Below are 19,694 nucleotides of genomic sequence, written 5' to 3'. Positions count from 1 at the left end.
TGTGGTTCCTCACACTTGTGACCAGGGGTGACACGACTTTAAGCAAGAAATGCTACAGGCGTGACCTTGGCATAGTATGGGATAGGTGATTCCTCATGCTTATGTCGGGGGTGGCACGACCTCGAGCAAGAGATGTTGCAGGCGTGACCTTGGCACAGTGTAGGATGTGTGATTTCTCATGCTTATGTCGGGGGTGGCACGACCTTGGGCAAGAGATGCTACAGGCGTGACCTTGGCATAGGGTGGGATGTGTGAGGCAATTAATACTTATGTCGGGGGTGGCATGACCTCGAGCAAGAGATGCTACAGGCGTGACCTTGACATATGGTTAATTGTAAGATTTGTGTGGATTGTGATGGATTGATGTAATTGTGAATTGAGATGTGATGATGAATGATTGATAAATTATGATATATATAAATGTCTGTAAATAACATTTCAAGTTATGATGTGATGATGTTGTGGATTTCCTTGTGTGCTTTATATATAAATGTTTTCTTTTCTCACCGTACAATTTGTGGATGTTTTAGGTGAGGAAGATCTGGCTTTGAGTGACATCTAGAATGTCAACCGTTGAGTTGTGGGTGTGCTATGATATTGTGACATCGGGGCAGAGAATTCTAGGATGAATTTTTATATGTATTTAGAGTTATACCTTCTCTTTTGGAAGCAATTTGTAAACTCTGAAGTTTTACTTTCTAAATTTTATTTTTAATTATTTTGGTTATTTATTATGTTTTTTTTTGTGAACCCTTTTTACCAACGTTGAATATTTTATTCTTTAGTTTATTTACAAGATTTATTTATATGTGTTGGGGTAGTAAGGGTGTCACAACCTTATTATTGACGATTTTTTTTCCGTAGATAATTAACACTTACCTACAGATTTTCATGCTTATCTACGAATTTCTTCCGTAGATAATGCTGATTTTTCTTGTAGTGTTTACATAATATACTCCCCATTAAACAAAGCTTTTTTCCATTCATGAGGATTGATAGAAACCCATACAATTTAGTCATTGCTACAAATAAGTTTTAGGTACTTACACTATTGTTAGCTCACATCAATGAGACACACTACTTAATCTCCACACTTTCTAGAAAGCTTTTGACATAAGGGATCTCATACTAAGATCCACTATCTTCCATTGCCTAACTAATACTTGTTCAAACTAGTCACTCGGTCAAGCTTTGTAGCAACCAAGGTCGTTATGGAATCGCGAAAATAGATTGAAAAATGACGAGTTGCCACCAATTTTTGTTTTTAAGAAAAAACATTGGAAAAACTATAAAAAAATAAAGAAAATGATCAACAAAAACAAATTTTAGGTTTGGAAATTAGTTATGCATTAGGGAAGATATGAGCACCCTACAACATTCTTCGTAAGTTCGATACCCCTAATTAATTAAGCAAGCTACTTATAACTTTTTAAAGTATTTATCTCATCCCAAATTAATCAAAATTGGCTACAACAATCAAGTGTATTGTATTTAACAAGTGCATTTATATTATTTTAATGAATATCAAAATTATTTATTATTATTATTGTTCTAAAAATAAGACAATATTATTATTTTTACTTTTTTGGACTGATAGGAATGATTTTCTACTCCTACGTATCACCATGTGTAATGAAGCATGAAAGTCACTTAGTTTTTGTATAAAATATTTGTGTATCGGTATTTTTTAATTAATTTATGCTTTTATTAAAAGTAAGATTTCTGAATGTTGCTTGTTGTCACATATATTTATCTATTTTTAGTGTTGTTTGTTATCTTTAATGTTTCACTTCTTGTGCATCCACTTGTTTATATCCTAGTATTCGTATTGTTTTACTTTTGCTAAAAAATAATTAAAAAATTATGAAACTAAAATATTTTTTTCATCAAAAGATTAAAAATTAAAACATAAGAAATGAATTAATTTAAATAATAAGTTGTCATTTTGAAGTATAAGAAATTAAAATATGAATTAGGAAAAAAAATTTAATTTAAAAATACTTATGAAATTATAAAAATACAATATTAATTTCCATTTTAACTAAAAAAGCTAAAAATAAATATATAAAAGTATATTTATAAATGATATATAATTATATATAACTATATATATATATATATATATATATATATATATATATATATATATATATATATATATATGGTTGACGCTAGAAAACTCATTGTGCTTGATCATTTAATAAAACGTACAATTAAGTCTATCAATAAATATATAAAAATATTATCATCATACTTTATAATACACCTAACTGGAATAATTTAATATATATTATATAATTAATAAAAGGTGAAAATATATATATATATTAGAAAATATATATATATATAATTAATTATAAAATGTATTATATATATTATATAATACACTTTATAATTAATACTTGTATATTAGAAAAAAAAAAGAGGTGAAAATAATATATATTTTATAATTAATAAATATGGAATAATTTAATTATTTTTTATTTAAAAATTCGTAAAAATAAAAAATTAGGATTTTGTCATTTGCATTTATTTAAACTTCTTTTAATTTTTATAATTAGTTTAAAAAATATTTATGATAATTTATAATATATAATTTATAAAATAATATATGAAAGTAAAAACATTCCTTAATAAATTAATAAAGATGTGACTCTAATATAGCAGATCAATATCTGTGAATGCAAGTAATGTAAAAATAATATATATATATATATATATATATATATATTAATTAAAAAATTATTAAAGGATTATAAGTATTATAATTAAAGTTAAATTTATAAAATCATCTAGTAATCGAATATAGGGTTTTAGTAATTGATTACAAGTTTCACAATCTAAACAACTATTTATTCTTTTCTTTTTTCCTCGTGTAACCATTTCGAATAAATTGTTTTAATTTTCAAATTCTATTTATGCATTACAGTTTCGGAGTCTATTGTCCTTTTCTTTTTGGTGGAGGATATTACACTAAACTCAGTCCGTACGTATTAGGTAGTTTGGTCCAATCAACATTATTTTTTTGTCTTAATTTTTGGATGACTTAATTATCAAAAGGTTTGATCTTTTCTTTTTATTTTATTTTTTTTTGGAAAAATAGCGCAAACAAATATAAGTTTAGTTTTTTTTTTAAATTTTTACTTAAGTGGTGTTATGAGAGAAATAAATTTTAAAATATATTTTTCATTTAATTATTTATAAAAAATACTTTTATATTCAAATATTTACTAAAAATATACTTTCAATTAAAATATATTTTAAAAATTTTGTTAATTCATTATCATTCATTCACTTGATTAAAAAGTGATAAAATATAATTAATTTTCAATTAATTTAATAAAATAAAAATTCTAAAATAAATTATATTATGATTTTAATTATGAATCTATTTTAAATTTATTAGTTTGATGTTTAATGATGTTTGATATTATTGTGATAAAAATTGATATTATTTCATATTTATATATATATTGTTAAATAAGTACTGAACTGATAAAGTAGCTCAGATGGCTAGAGAAGGAGTGTTAAGGTTAGAATGAGTATAAGGTAAGGGGTTCGAATCTTACTACTGTCAATTATCTGAAAATTAATAATTAATACTTCTAGATTAGAAAAAAAAAGTGGAAATAATATATCTTGTATAATTAATAAATATGGAATAATTTAATTATTTTTTATTTAAAAATTTGTAAAAATAAAAAAACTAGGATTTTGTGACGGATTTTGAATCCCTCACAATTTGTGATGGATTTTGAGTCCCTCACAGTTTGTGACGGATTTTGAGTCCCTCACAGTTTGTGACGAATGCGTTCCCTCACAAATTGCGACAGAAAATTTATTAGTCAGTGACGACATATTTCCGTCACTAATTGTGACGGACTGAATATTTCCGTCACTAAATATTTTGTGACGCCATTTTTTGTGATGACCCAAATTCCGTCACAAATTCCGTCACTAATAATTTTGTGACGGATTTTCTTTAATTTTGTGACGGATTCTTTCCGTCTCTAATTTCCATTTTTCTAGTAGTGAAACATGAGTAGATGGAAGAAGTTGAGGTGTCTAAATTGTTAAAGGCTACTCATCTAGAAGATTTGGTAATAGAAACTTGGTTTGCTAACATGTAGTCTTGGTTAAAATGAGTAATGGTAACCGGAGAATGTGTGTGGACTACACGAACCTCATCAACGATTGCCTCCAAGAATACTTATCCTTTGCCAACCATTGATAGATTAGTGGATGGGGCAGTCAGGCACCAAATTGTAGGATTTTTGCATGCCTACTCAAGGTATAACTGGATCCTCATATGCCTTCCTAACAAGGTAAAAACAACCTTCACCGTTGAAGAGGATAATTTTTGTTATCATGTGATGCCATTTAGACTTAAGAACGCATGCGCTACATACCAATCATTGATGGATAAGGTTTTTCGAAAACAAATTAGAAGAAATTTGGAAGTATATGTGGATGACATGGTAGTCAAGTCCAATAGTATGGCCTACACATGATTGATCTTGTCGAAGTGTTCTCCAAGGTAAGAAAATATAACATGCGTTTAAACCTTAAAAAAAATATGTATTTGGCATAAGTGGAGGGAAGTTTCTAGGATTTATGTTGGCTATAAGAGGCATCAAGGCCAATCCAGATAAGTGCTAAGAAATCAGCATGAAGGGTTCGACCAATCTAAAAGAAGTCCAACAACTCATGGGTAGGCTAGCCTTTCTCTCTCTCTCTCTCTCTCCTATTTTTTTCCATTATTGGTCGAAAAGGTAAATCCAATATTCACTTTATTAAAAAATAAGAAAGCCTTTGAAGGGACTCTGAAATGTGAAGAAACTTTGCAAAGCTTAAGGAATACCTTGTCAGCCCCTCCTATTTTGGCAAAACTTGATCGAGAACTTCCAATTCTCCTATATCTTTCCATATCAGACGAGTCTATTTGTGTAGTTATTTCCTAAGAAAAAGAAAGAGGATAAGTCCCAATTTTGTTACCTCAGTCAAATAGTGCGAGGTATTGAGCAAAGGTATTAGAAGGTGAAAATTTTGGCCTTAACTTTGATAACTTTTGCAAGAAGACTAAGGCCTTATTTTCTAATTCACCAAGTAATAGTCAAGATCGAATACCCCATTGTAAAGATCTTAATAAAAATAGAACTCAATGAAAGGATGGTTGCTTGGTCTGTAGAGTTCTTGAAATTCGACTTGGCCTACCAGTTGAGAGGTCTGACATAAGCACAGTGTCTGGTAAATTTTATCAATGAAATGACCATAGAGTCTTAGCACATTCATACTTGGAACTTGTATGTTAATGGGTCGTCAAGTAGGGAAGGTTGTGGTGTAGGGATTATTCAGAAGAGACTAGAAGACTTAGTAATTGAGCAATCACTATAGTTTGAATTTCAAGCCTCCAATAATCAAGTAAAATATGAAACACTCATAAGAGGAATGAAGTTATCTTTAGAGATGGGAGTCAAATTCTTGTTTTGTAAAAGTGATTAACAGTTGGTAACTGGACATTTAATGGGTGAGTATCAAATAAAAGATCCCTAGTTGTTAAGGTATTATATCATGTGGTTAATCAGTTGAAAGAATACTTCTCTAATTTTTAAATTGAACATATACCTCTTGAGGATAATGTAAGAGCTAACATGCTTTCAAAACTAGCAAGAACTAGGCGACTTGGCCATCACAAGATCTTCGTGCAACTAACTTTGAAGAAGCTCAACACATCTATTGAAGAATGCATGCAAATTGGGAGGAGTTGAACTAGATGACGCTAATTGAAAACTACAAGAAGAATGACATTGTGGTCAAGGACTCCACAACTGCCAAAAAACTTAAGCTTCAAGCAAATTTTATTTTGGTATCATTGGAAATGATCTCTATAAAAGAAGGTTCTCTATGCAACTACTTAAGTGTATCACCAAATAGCAAGTCAAGTACATCATGGTAGAGTTGCATCGAGAAGTATGTGACATACACATTAGGGGAAGGTCTTTGGTAGCCCAAATACTCAAGGTTGGGTACTATTGGCTGACCATTAAATAAGACTCACTTGAGCATGTTAAGAAGTATATCCCTTTCCAACAACATAGGAATCTCATGCATACTACCTCTTAGTCCCTCCTCGATATGGTATCCCCATGGTTGTTTGCAATGTGGGGTATAGACATTTAAGGTCTTTTTCCTCCTACTAAGGCTCAATGCAAGTTTGTGTTGATAGCAACCAACTACTTCACCGAGTGGATAAAAGTAACCAACTTACTTGGGTCACAACAAAAAATGTATAAAATTTCATTAAGAATAATATTATTTTTCGTTTCAAAATTTCAAAGACTATTGTAACTGACAATGATATGCAATTCACATATATAAAACATAAAATTTCATTGAAAGGACTCCACAAACAACATCAGGTTTTGTCTGTCGAGCATCCCCAAATGAATGGTTAGGCTAAGGCTGCCAATAAGGTTATATCGGGTGAATTAAAGAAGAGACTTGGAAGTGCAAAGGGAAAATGGGTCGAATAGTTGTTGGAAGTACTATAGGCTTACAAATGCACTCCACGTACAACTCAAGAAACTCCTTTTCATTTGACTTTTGGTATTGATGCAATTCTACCAGTAGAAATAAGGGGCTTCCCCTATAAGAATTTTCCATAATAAAGATGACAATTCTTCTCTTTGAATTGAACTTATTTTGATAAACATTTTCTAGGATTGGGTATGGATACGTCAAGAAGCAAGTCACAAAAGGGCGAACCAAAGACATGTTTCTCATCTAGTTAAGAGGGAATTCCAAGAAGAAAACATGGTATGGAGGGTTTAATGCGAAAATAGGAAGGATGGGACAAAAGGAAAGTTCTCGGTCAATTAGGGACCCTTCAAAGTTACTCAAAGTCTAAATAATGGAGAATACTAGCTCAAATATCTTTCCAAGTAGGAAACTTGGAGAATCTGGAATGCATCCCATTAAAAGTTTTATTATAGTTGACGTATGAAACATGTAATGAGGTGTTGTACTCTTTTCTACTATCGATCTTTTTTCCATAGAAAATAAAGAGTTTTGGCTAGGGAGATTTTAATGAGGCACACCAATATCATTAATAAAGTATTCATTGCTTCTACATAAAGACCTTAACCGAGTAAAATCTCTTGGCCAAGTAAAATAAAAAATCCAAGTATAAAATCTTGGTACGTTAAGACTTTGGCCAACTAAAAGTTCTTGATCAAATAAAATAAAAAAAACACAAGTACAAAATCTTGGTATTAGAAGACCTTGGACAAGTAAAAGATTTTAACCAAATAAAATAAAACAAACACATGTATAAAATCTTCGTACATGAAGACCTTGGCCAAGTAAAATAAAAAATCCAAGTATAAAATATTGGTACTTGAAGACCTTGCTCAAGTAAGCGTTCTTTGCCACATTTTGTTAAATGTAAATCTTGGCGCACGAAATGTAAAATAAAGGTACATATATGAACAAGAATGTAAAATTCATTAATTGCAAAGTTTAAAAATTATAAGAAAAGAAGTTATTGGGAACTTCTAGCCCCCTACAACAAGCTAATTGTCGGAACTATAAAAAAAATTTGATCTTACCCACAAATTGTTTGAACTTCATTTTGAAAATCTTATCAATTTAGGATTGTCTAAAGATCAAACCAATCCTTTACTCAAAACATCAGAAAAAGGAAAAGGTTTTCAAAAATTAATAATGGTTTTCATATCCATAATTATAGGTTCGAGTCTGTTATGCGTAGGAAAGATATTAGACACCACACAATGCCCTAACTTGGTACCCTACGACGAGTTTAGCATAATAATAAACAATGATTGAATATTTACCCCTTTTTATTAGTCATTTAAATACTTATTATCTACATGATTGTTGGTTATCTCGTGGAAATAATGTTACGAATAAAGCAATTAAATAAATAAGGAGAGAGAGAGAGAGAGAGAATTGATAAAAACCCCTCTAAAGCAAGCTTTATAGAAGAATCCTCAAATGTTGGTATAGAGACATGTTTTGGTAGCCTTTCGCTCTACAAAGACATCATAAACACTCAAGAAAGTATAAAGGAAGAGAAGGGAGTTTTTCTGTCAAGAATTTGTCAACTGAATCGTGTGTGTGGAAGACTAAGCCTTGGGCACGCTTATATAGGTACCCAGAGGCTTGGAAAGGTCGTTCCCAAGATTGGAACGACCGTTTTGGCCCCTAAATTTGCACACAAATGGGTTTTGGGAACAGACCATTCCAAATTAGGGTTTTAGGCCAAATTTTCTATTGGGAACGACCATTCCAGATTTTGGTAGGGTCGTTCCCAACTAGGGTTTTCCATATTAAATTTTAGTTAGGAATGGTTGTTCCATGCCCTAAACCCTAGCTTCGAGTCCTTTAGGCCTCCTGATGTTGTCTTGGTCCATTTTAATGCTTTATTGGGCCTTCAAGGGCTCCTCTTATCATGTTGGTGGCCTTTCGTCCTTGGTAGGGGTAACCCGGATGAAATCCGATGTCTACACTAACTAACCAGCTCTTCAACAACATTAGTGGATTCCTCCTTTGCAGCCTTCTTTTAGACCTTCTCAATATTCTCCACTTAGGCGTTTGGCATGTTAGCAATAGTATCAAACCCCTAACCATCTAAAAAATCTACCACATCTACCATCTCCCCTTAGTAGACATTCTTATCTATATTAAAATTGGAAAGTCCTTTATGTTATAAAAGTGAGAAGCTTGCTGGATGGCTTTATTGAAGTTGGTCACATGTTGCTTGTAGATGTGAAGTTTTTCCTCCTTCTTGACTGTCTGAACAACTTCTTTCAAGACCTTTTGCTCATCACGAGATTTAGTGATCTCCAATAGATGACTCTTCAAACTTTTCTAGTTGGTGGCCAACTTGTTGTTTACCTCCTCTAGACGTCGAAAATAATCTCTAGCATGAGAATCTCAATTGTGAAGATCACTAACTTGACTTTGCAACTTGGTGACTTCTTAAGTTTGCTCTCCATTCATCTTTAGTGTCTCCTAAAGACTTGCTTGGTTCTCTTCCAACTCAACTTTTTAATTTGTTGATGTCATTCAAATTGATACCAACCTTGCATAACTTAGTCCAAGATACTAAGCAATCAAGACCAAGCTTGCGAATCACCAAAGGTGGCTAGTGTAACCTCGGGACTAGTCTTCTTCAAAGCCTTTTGGTCGGTTGAGAAGAGGGCAATAAGGTCCATGACCAACAAGAGGGTAGTAAGTTTGGATTATCCCTCGGAGGAACTATTCCACTCGGTTCAACCACCTTGTTCTTAGCCTGGTCAACTTCGGTGGTCGAGTTTACTTCAATAGTTGGCCTAGGAGGGTTCATCCTAATGGAAACTATTAAAGCACTAGGGATCATAGGAGTGGAAGTAGAAGAAGAAAAGGGTTCGAGAAGATTTAGATGAAGAATTTGAAAAAGATCTTAAATAAATAATGTTTACTTCCATCCCACCTAGAAATGGAAATTCTACATTATTGCTTAAACTCATAAAAAGGGAGGAAGGGAGACGTACCTAATAGGAACTCGACTCTTGGTTTCTTTAGAAAAGGCAGGATGATGAGAAGTTCTTGGTGTATCAGAAAGTATAGGTGATAGGAAATTCTTTGTGAAGGATAAGGGTCATCACTATTTATAGGCTTGAAGAGCTCCAGTAGATGATGAAGTGTTGCATCCCTATGAACTATCAGAACTAATCAAGATCAACAAACGAGAAGAGGTGTCCCTTCACCTTCCCACGTCCTTTTAGGACCATGTCTCCAGAAGGTTATATAATAACTAAAATTGCCATCATTAAACCCCTGAAATGACCCTAATGCTATGTTCTGAAATGATGACATATTTAAATAATAAATTCAAATTTAGAAAGGAAAATTAAAATTTTCCTGTCGGAAAGATTATTCATCTAAACTAACTCTTCTCCTAATAAGTCTAAGACTTGGAGGCTCATGTATTGTATAGGTCCTGGAATCCATACTGAAGACATCTTAGCTTCCATCATTGACTTGTTAAGGGAAGAATCATGGTTATTGTCCAAATACTAATCGGAATGCCCAACAGAGACTATTCCCAATCCGAATAGTCCTTGGAATATTAAGGACTACTACTTTAGGATTAAGTCTAGCAAATAGTAACGTCCAACCGTTAATATAATAATAAAAGATCGTGAATGCGTTTTAATGTTTCTTTGACTAATGGTAACATTTCTTATCTTATATATACACATGCATTTAGCCTTCATAAGATACACTTATTCTTGAGGTAACACTATACACTTCAAATACCCACTAATTTTAGCATTCAAATTTTTTTACAAGTATAACCGCCAATCTGAAAACCAAAGACTCAAGGTCAAAGAACGAAAACTTTAGATGAATACTTTCCGAACAAGTACAATATTCATATTTTCTTATAACCAATTACAACTTTAATTTAATGTTAAAGTATCATAATTTAAAATAAAATTATCCTTTTTATATTCAGATCTTTCCTTCATCTTTTATACATTCACATTGTCTACTATTTTAATGTTTTCACACACACAAAAGAATCTTTTAATGTTAAATAACTCCTCATTAAAAAAATAAAATTGTTGGATAACTTGTAAGACTTGTTTAATAAATATTTTAATGTTGCAACTTGTACGATTAGCTGGAGATCGAGTTGTTTACATTATCGATCAAACTTTTAATGTTTCATCACTTTCAGGATTAGTGGGATTGATTAATATAATTATTATAACTATAAAAATAAAATAAAAAAGTGATTTGTCTTCGTATTAAGATTATAAACTAAAGAGTCAACTCTACTCCAAAGAAAGTCACTCTTAAAAAATTATTCTAATCGGTGAAAGCTTTATTTTTCTTTTCTCCGTTGTTTTCTCCCCATTAACCATCCCTTCCCGTAGTCCACTAGTTCGTGTTCTAGATATCTCTTCCACATCATCCTAATAACTTTGTACTTCAATATGGAACCCGAATCTTGGATGTTTCCCATTACAGTGATGTTAGGTTCTCTAAACCATGCCGAAGTTCAAGCGTGCAGCATTTCAAGCGTTCCAGATGAGCTTAGAAACCAAAACGACAAGGCCTTCAAGCCAAAAGTGGTTTCCATAGGACCGATCCACTGTGGAAGCACGAGACAACTCCAATTAATGGAAGAGACCAAGTGGCATTACATGCGTGAGTTTCTTGACCGGAACAGAAACCAAGGGGAAGGACGAGTGTCTCGGATAGAAGCTTGTGGCCACCAAATTCTGCAGATAGATAATGCAGTTAGGGCAAGCTATGGAGGTAACACTGAATTGGAACCCAAGGAATTGGCTAAACTAATGATAGTGGATGGTTGCTTTGTGCTGGAGTTTCTCTTTAAGCTTGCCTCTTACATGATTGAACTTTCCGACCCATCAAGGAGTACTGGTTATTCGGGTGATCCAATATTTGAAGACAAGAAGAAAGTGTTGGCTGTGATGAACGACATCACAATGCTTGAGAATCAAATACCCTTAGTGGTTCTCAAGTCGTTGTATAGGAAGGTGTTTCCTCACCCTGATGGCACTCTTATCCACAACGATCACCGCGTTGTGCAACTCGTGCGGGAAGCTTTTGGATACCCTCAGAAGGAAGGTGGAGGAGGAGCACACATACTTAACTTGATGCATTTGTCCACCGTTGAACACGATCAGTACCAGAGAAAAGCAGCCAAGAAAGAACTCACGCGGTGTGCTACGAGGCTTCGAGCCGTGGGAATAGTAATTCAAGCAAAAAAACCTAATTCTAAGATCGAGTTGGAAGACAGGTGATATTTTTATTTATTTATTGTTTTTTTATGCAGTAGATTCCTTGTTATTTTAACGTGGTTTAATGTTTAAATTATATCTTTTATCTTTCTATTTTTTCGATATTCAATTTTGACTAGGACCATAGATACCTAGTAATCTTAGACTATCTAATAATATTTTATGTATAGACTAATTAAGAATAATGTAATCTAGGACATCGTGATAATTCCTCCCAATGTGTTGAGACTTTTGATGTCCCACTTACTAACAACCAACAATGTGTTGACACAAGTGTAAGATGTGTAATCTTAGTCATGTTTTTAAAAATAGATACTAATGGGAGGAAATTATTAGATAGTTGAAAATCACTATTTGTCCATAGTCCTGGTCAATTACTATAGACATGTATTAATTTAAATTTCTAAATTTATGAGAAGAAATTAATAACATGTTATCTAAAGATTTAATTAGAGGCCATATTGGGTGAAACCACTTAATAATTTCTCCTTAGTGGAAAAGATACCAAAACTCCCTCAGCACACCCCAGAAATCTTAAAATCAATTTGATGCTATCTTACACTTAAATGATAAGAATAACATTCTTATCTTTAAGCTAAACAATGTTGTAAAAATTCAAAACAATACAAACTTCTTAAAAACTAAATTATCTTTATTTATTCAAACTAAAAATATTTATACATGTTCTCAACAACAGGTTCAACTTTGACATAAAATTCAACCATAACAAGCTGGAAATCCCGACGCTTCAAATCAAAGAGACAACAGAAGTGAAGTGGAGGAATTTGATTGCGTGGGAGCAGAGCAAAATTAGCATCAGATGCAAGTTTACATCGTATGCCTTGTTCTTCCGAGGTTTGATATGTTGCAAGCACGACATTGAACTACTTGAGGAGAAGAAGGTTATAGTGAACGAGTCAGGGAAGAGCAAAGAAGATTTGCTGAAACTATTTCTCACGATATCCAAGGGCGCGGAGCACATGGATTCGAGCTATGGCGAAATTTGTTCAGAGTTGAACATGTATCGAGAGAGGAAAGTCGCAACAGCGTTGCAATGGTTGCCTATAGTCATTTGGCACTTGTGCAGACATGCTTTTCAGATCATTGTTTACTATGGGATAAACTGGTACAAAATTTTGATACGTGATCATATATCCACAGTGTGGAAATTAGTGGGAGTGCTAGCAGCTACTGTGCTTCTGATTCTCACCATCATGCAGACGATTTATTCAGCCCGCAGCAGCAACTAATTATTTGTTAGAATTGCTACGAGCAAATATAAGTGTTTTTGTTACAGTTAATTTTTGGAATAACAATTGAATAAGTTATTATCATGTCATGTATTATAGTGTTTTGTGCAATGCATTTTTTTTTTCTTCATGTCATGTTGTATCTCCCAATGTATCTATAAGAGATTAATTTTTACTCACAGTATTATGACTACTATTTATACTTATAAAATTGTAGAGTTCTTCCAAGTAAACAAAGGATTTATATCTTCTCACAATTCAACCGACCTTTGTTTGTATACCGTATGGTGCCGAACAGGACGAGCAATCCGAACGCTTTGCGTACCCGAACCCGCCGAGTACCCGACACCGCCGACCCCACACGAACGTACGGAACTTGTCAGTACGGTCGGCTAAGGTCAACGTCATTACCAGGCTTAATTACAAGTAAATTAATTAGCATAAATTTCGGATCAGTCCCCTAATTTCCCGGGGCCCAACCCATAATCACGGCCCAACACGAACACCTATAAATAGAACTCCTGAGAGGTACGCAACTACTTTTGACCTACCGCATTTATTACGCCGAGTACTTACTTGAGCGTTGGAGTGTCTTTGCAGGCACCCCCCCCTCTCGCTTCGGACCGCCCGGATTGAACGAGAAGACCGAGACCCAAGACCCGACCTACTACAACAAGGATAATTGGAGTGTGTATCCTAACGCAGGAACATTTGGCGCCCACCGTGGGGCCGAAGAGACGTTTTCAGCCCCTTTCTTAACTCTACGACTGAGACCGAGATATGGTAGTGACCCGCAAAGGACAATCAACAATGACCCAACCGACTCACAACGTTAATACCGAAGCCAATCCCGCCATGACTAACCAAGAGCGTTACCCGTACGGAATGCCCCAAACTCAACCGGAACCCGTGATACAGCAGGTCCAGCCGAATACTGATCAAACCCAACCAAATTTACAAGACGACCTCCGCGCGTTGCGGGAAGAAATGGACACCATACGCAGGCAAAGAGAAGCCGACGCCCGGGAGCTAGCCGAGTTACGGCGGCAGAATGCCGAACTCCGGAACCTGAACCAAACTTGTGTGCCGTCCACCCCCACAGCCGTGGAAGAATCTGCCTATCACGCCCCGACTGAGCCGGTAACTCGAATGCCGAGCACCTCATTGATAGCCAACAGGGCCGAAACCACCGTCCATTCCCTAAGACATCCCTTTTCACGGAGAATAATGGAAACAACCCTCATGGATCATTGGAAAAACCTCCCAATTGAGAAATATGACGGAACTTCCGACCCCGACGAACACCTAAATGTTTTCCTGACGCAGACAACTCTCTCCACCCAAGACGACTCGGCCCTGTGTCGAATATTTCCCACCTCACTGAAAGGAAGAGCTCTAAAACTGGTTCACCAGGTTGCCGAACTCTTCCATCGACTCGTTTGGCGAGTTGTCATCCCAGTTCACTTTGCAATTTGCGACGAGCAAGCCATACAGGACGACCTCGTTGGCTTTAGCGGGAGTGCGTCAGGAGAAGAAAGAGAGTCTGAGATGTTTCATGGACCGGTTCAACAGGATTGCCATGGAGATCGGTGATCTCAACCCAGCCATGGCGCTGGACCGGTTGAGCACTGCCCTCAGGCCGGGACCATTCGTCAATAGCTTATGCAAAAAGCCACCTGTGGACATGAATGATCTCCGACGCCGAGCTGAAAAATACATGCAAATGGAAGAGTTGGCCAAAACAAGAAATCAAGCTAGAGCCGAGGAGAATTACAACCGGAAGGAATCTAGCCGGGAACCAACAAAAAAGATCAATGCCGACCCCTCAAATTCCCGCCCCCCGAGAGGACCTCGTTACACAACGTACACTCCCCTCAACGCTAGCAGGGCTAAGGTATTGGAGCAAGCCCTCTCGTCGGAAATCTTGATAATTCCGAAAAGAGCGAACACGCCCCCAAGGGCGGACAAGGCGAAAGCATGCCGATTCCGCCGATTCCACCGAAACCGGGGCACTCGACGGAAGAATGCTCGGCGCTAAAGGACAAGCTTGAGGACCTTATCAAGCAAGGTCACCTGAAGAACTTTGTCTCACCGCAAGACCACCGACCAAGAGGGAGAGACGAAGAATACAGTCGGCGAACGTCACCACCAAGGGATCGACGTCACAGGTCCCGTTCGGCCGAAAGGAAGGACCATTCACGAAATTCAAGAGAAGACAACACTCGGCCGAGAAAGATAATAAACACGATCGCCGGGGGTTTCGCCGGAGGAGGCTCCACCTCTTCGGCTAGAAAGCGGCACCTCCGGGCAGTCCGAGATGTAAATACCGTGAACCAACAGAAAGCACCGAGGATGCCGACCATCACATTCTCAGACCGAGACTTTCGTGGTGTCGACCCCATCCAAGACGACCCTATGGTGATTTCAGTCGAGATGCACAACTGCATCGTGAAGAAAACCCTGGTCGACCAAGGGAGCTCCGCCGACATCTTGTACTGGAATACTTTTGTGCAGCTAGGGATTCCCAAGGAGAGCTTAGAGCCATATCACGAACCCCTGGTCGGTTTTTCTGGCGAAAGAGTGATGACGAGAGGGTGCATCGACCTGTATACCCGCTTCGGGTTCGACCAAAAGACTTCCCGAGAGATCAAGATCCGATACATCGTGGTACACGCCAACACGTCGTACAATGTTCTACTGGGCCGACCCTCGATCAACACGTTGGGGGCCATTGTTTCGACCCCCCACCTGTGCATGAAATTTCCATCGAGGGATAAGCAGGAGGTGATCACCGTGCATGCCGACCAAAAAACTGCAAGGGAGTGTTACCTCTCTAGCTTGAAGGTGCAGCCTCTGGCCGAGCCACCCGCGACAGCAAGAAGGGTAAACGTGGTTAGACAGGAGACAGCCGAGAGCATCGACCTCGATCCTCGTTTAGGGGAAGTGGAACGAATTGAGGCCGCCGAAGACCTCAACCCTTTCCAGCTCGGCCGATCACCCGAACAAATCACCCAAATAGGATCCCAGTTGAGCGAAACTGATGCAAACCGAGTCAGGCAAACTGTCCGAGACAACAAAGACGTGTTTGCTTGGACGGCGTCAGACATGCCTGGGATAGACCCTGGTTTCTTGTGTCACCGATTAGCAGTGTGCCGAGACGCCCGACCGATAGCCCAAAAGAAAAGGAAAATGGGAGACGAGAAACGAAGGGCTGCAAATGTTGAGGTGCAAAAACTATTGCAAGCAAAGTTCATCCGAGAAGTTACCTACACCACGTGGCTGGCAAATGTAGTTCTGGTCAAGAAGTCAAATGGCAAATGGAGAATGTGTACCGACTACACCGACCTCAATAAAGCCTGCCCAAAGGATGCATACCCGCTCCCTTGTATTGATCGGCTTGTAGACGGTGCGTCAGGGCACACAATCTTCAGCTTCTTGGATGCATATTCAGGCTATAACCAAATAAAAATGCACCCGGCCGACGAGGAAAAAACGGCGTTCATCACCGAAAGCGCCAATTTTTGTTACAAGGTAATGCCGTTCGGGTTGAAGAACGCTGGAGCAACCTATCAGAGGTTGATGGACAAGGTATTCCGAGATCAAATCGGCCGCAACATCGAGATTTATGTGGACGATATGGTGGTGAAATCTAACTCCATGGAAGATCACGCGGCCGACCTCGCCGAAGCATTCGGAGCATTGCGTAAACATAACATGCGACTCAACCCCGAGAAGTGCACTTTCGGGGTTAAGGGAGGTAAATTTCTCGGCTTTATGCTATCATCGAGAGGCATAGAAGCTAACCGAGACAAATGCCAAGCTGTAATAGATATGCGGAGCCCGAGCAGCCTGAAGGAATTGCAGCGCCTCTCTGGAAGACTGGTTGCCCTGTCCCGATTCCTCCCTCGGCTAGGCGACAAAATCAGTCCGATGACGAAGCTCTTGAAAAAGGCGTCGACTTTCGCCTGGAACGAATCATGCGAAGAGGCCTTCGCGGCATTGAAAACAGCTTTGGCGACCCCTCCGACCCTGACGAGACCGGACCGTTTGGATCCGCTGTTGGTATACTTAGCCGTATCAGACGAAGCAATCAGCTCGGTTCTGGTACAAGAAAAGGGAGGCTCTCAGGTTCCCGTCTATTTTGTTAGCCGACTTCTTCAGGATTCCGAGACCCGATACCAACTTATTGAAAAAGTCGCTCTCAGATTGGTACATACCTCCCGACGTTTGAGACACTACTTTCAGAGCCACCGAATGGTCGTGCACACCGATTGTCCGGTTTCCAAAGTCCTAGGAAAACCCGAACTCGCTGGGAGAATGATGGCATGGGCTGTCTAACTCTCGCAATTTGACATTGCATACAAGCCGAGAGGGCCGATCAAAGCGCAATGCCTGGCCGACTTCGTGAACGAGTTACACCCCCACGGCCACTTCGAAGAACAATGGTGGACCCTCCACGTGGACGGCTCCTCAAACAGCCAGGGGAGCGGAGCAGGTGTAATCTTAGAGGGGCCGAAGGGCATTACTTTGGAGCAATCCCTGCGTTTTCGATTCAAAGCCTCCAACAATCAGGCCGAGTACGAAACCCTGATAGCCGGGCTCAGATTAGCCGAAGACATGGGCGCGACGAGAATCAAATGTCTGACCGATTCTAAGGTTGTGGCCGAACGAGTAGGTGGTAATTTCCAGGTCAAGGACCACGTGATGATGAAATACTACCACACTTATCAAGGGCTGAAGTCAAACTTCCAGGAGGTGTCGGTCGAGCACATCCCACGAGAGAACAACACTCGAGCCGACCGGTTGGCTAGGCTAGCCACAACCAAAAAACCAGGTCACTTGAGAACCATCATCCAACAGGAGATCGACCACCCCAGTGTTGACACGGAGTTGATAGCAAATGTCGATGCCGACCACACCGCACCGAAAGATCCCCCAGACTGGCGAGCCGAAATCAAAGCTTTCATCATTGACGGGGTCACACCAGACGATCCAGCCGAGGCCAAACGTTTGCGAACCCAAGCCAGTAGATATACTATCATTGCCGGGCAACTGTACAAACGTGGTTTCTCTACCCCGCTGCTAAAATGTCTCGACCTCCATGAAGCCGATTATGTGACGAGAGAGGTGCACGAGGGAATCTGCGGCCTGCACTCAGGAGCAAGGACAACTGTCTCCAAGCTCTTACGGGCCGGATACTACTGGCCGACCATGAGCACCAACTGTGCAGCGTTTGTGAAGAAGTGTCTACCGTGTCAGAAGCATGGGAACCTAATCCACCAGCCGGCCGAGCAACTACATTGCATTCCCCCCGCATGGCCATTCGCTACCTGGGGAGCCGACATACTAGGACCATTTCCGATCGCCAAGGGACAATGCAAGTTCCTCATCGTAGCCGTGGATTTGTTTACCAAGTGGATTGAGGCCGAACCCCTGGCATGCATCTCCGCCCTCCAGGTTCAAAAATTCCTATGGAAAAACGTCATCACCCGCTTCGGCGTCCCTCACACGCTAGTGACCGACAACGGCCTTCAATTCACCGATCGAAAACTCAACGAGTTCCTGGCTGGCCTAGGAGTACAACACAAGTTTACCTCGGTGGAACACCCACAAACAAATGGGCAGGCCGAGTCGGCCAACAAGGTCATCCTGGCAGAATTAAAGAAACGGCTAGGGGAGGCAAAGGGAGCATGGGCCGAGCAACTACCCGAGGTGCTCTGGGCATACCGATGTACCCCCCAATCGACTACGCAGGAGACCCCTTTTCGCATGGCTTACGGGTCCGATGCGATGATCCCAGTGGAAATCGGGGAACCGTCATTCCGCCGAACCCACTTTGATGAGGCAAACAACGAAGCCGAACTCCGAACAAACCTAGACGCGATAGAGGAGGTTCGAGACCAAGCACTGGTTGTGGCCGAGGCCACCAAACAACGATACAAGAGAAGGTTCGACAGCAAGGTGAAGCCTCGAGCATTCCGAGAAGGAGATCTCGTTTGGAGAGCCACGGGCGAAGCGAGGAAAGATCCGAAGCAAGGGAAGCTCGCCCCAAACTGGGATGGGCCCTTCCGAGTCCGACACAACCTGAATAACGGAGCATTCAAGCTGGAGCACCTGTCCGGAAAGCTTATCCCTAGAACTTGGAACTCAACTCACCTAAAGATGTATTACAGTTGATGTACTAGTGCACTCTTTTCCTTGACCGACTCTTTTGTCCCTAAGGAGGGTTTTGGGTCGGCAAGGTTTTTAACGAGGCACTTAATTAATAAAAAACTTATTTCATTATCTTTCCTCATCCAATATTATGCATGTGTAGACCACAATGATGCGGAATTCGATCTCGATCGACACGTACAAACGCCGAGCAATCCTCGGCCGACCACTTCGACGTTCTACCGAGCCCGACAGGTTTCCCTGCCGAGTACCCTCCTCGGCTAAGGATGCACCTAGGCCGAACGTTACACGTACCAACGCCGAGCAATCCTCGGCCGACCACTTCGACGTTCCACCGAGCCCGACAGGTTTCCCTGCCGAGTACCCTCCTCGGCTAAGGATGCACCTGGGCCAAACGTTAGTCACGCACCAACGCCGAGCATCCCTCGGCCGA

The 19,694-nt window shown here is 39.1% G+C and overlaps 1 protein-coding gene across 1 annotated transcript; it reads left to right on the top strand.

Moving 5' to 3' along the window:
• The first annotated feature begins 10,348 nt into the window (after nt 1–10,348).
• On the top strand, nt 10,349–13,809 carry LOC109791207 (UPF0481 protein At3g47200). The gene is made up of 2 exons (XM_020350474.3): nt 10,349–11,836; nt 12,535–13,809. Exons 1-2 carry the CDS (start codon nt 11,007–11,009, stop codon nt 13,085–13,087), a joined length of 1,383 nt encoding a protein of 460 aa, XP_020206063.1. The 5' UTR covers nt 10,349–11,006; the 3' UTR covers nt 13,088–13,809.
• Nucleotides 13,810–19,694: the final 5,885 nt, after the last annotated feature.

This window comes from Cajanus cajan, chromosome 3 (genome assembly GCF_000230855.2).
Source record: "Cajanus cajan strain Asha chromosome 3, NIPB_CcT2T_4, whole genome shotgun sequence".
NCBI lineage: Eukaryota > Viridiplantae > Streptophyta > Magnoliopsida > Fabales > Fabaceae > Cajanus > Cajanus cajan.
The sequence above is the reverse complement of the archived record's forward strand: the minus strand, read 5'-3'. Positions and strand labels throughout refer to the sequence as shown.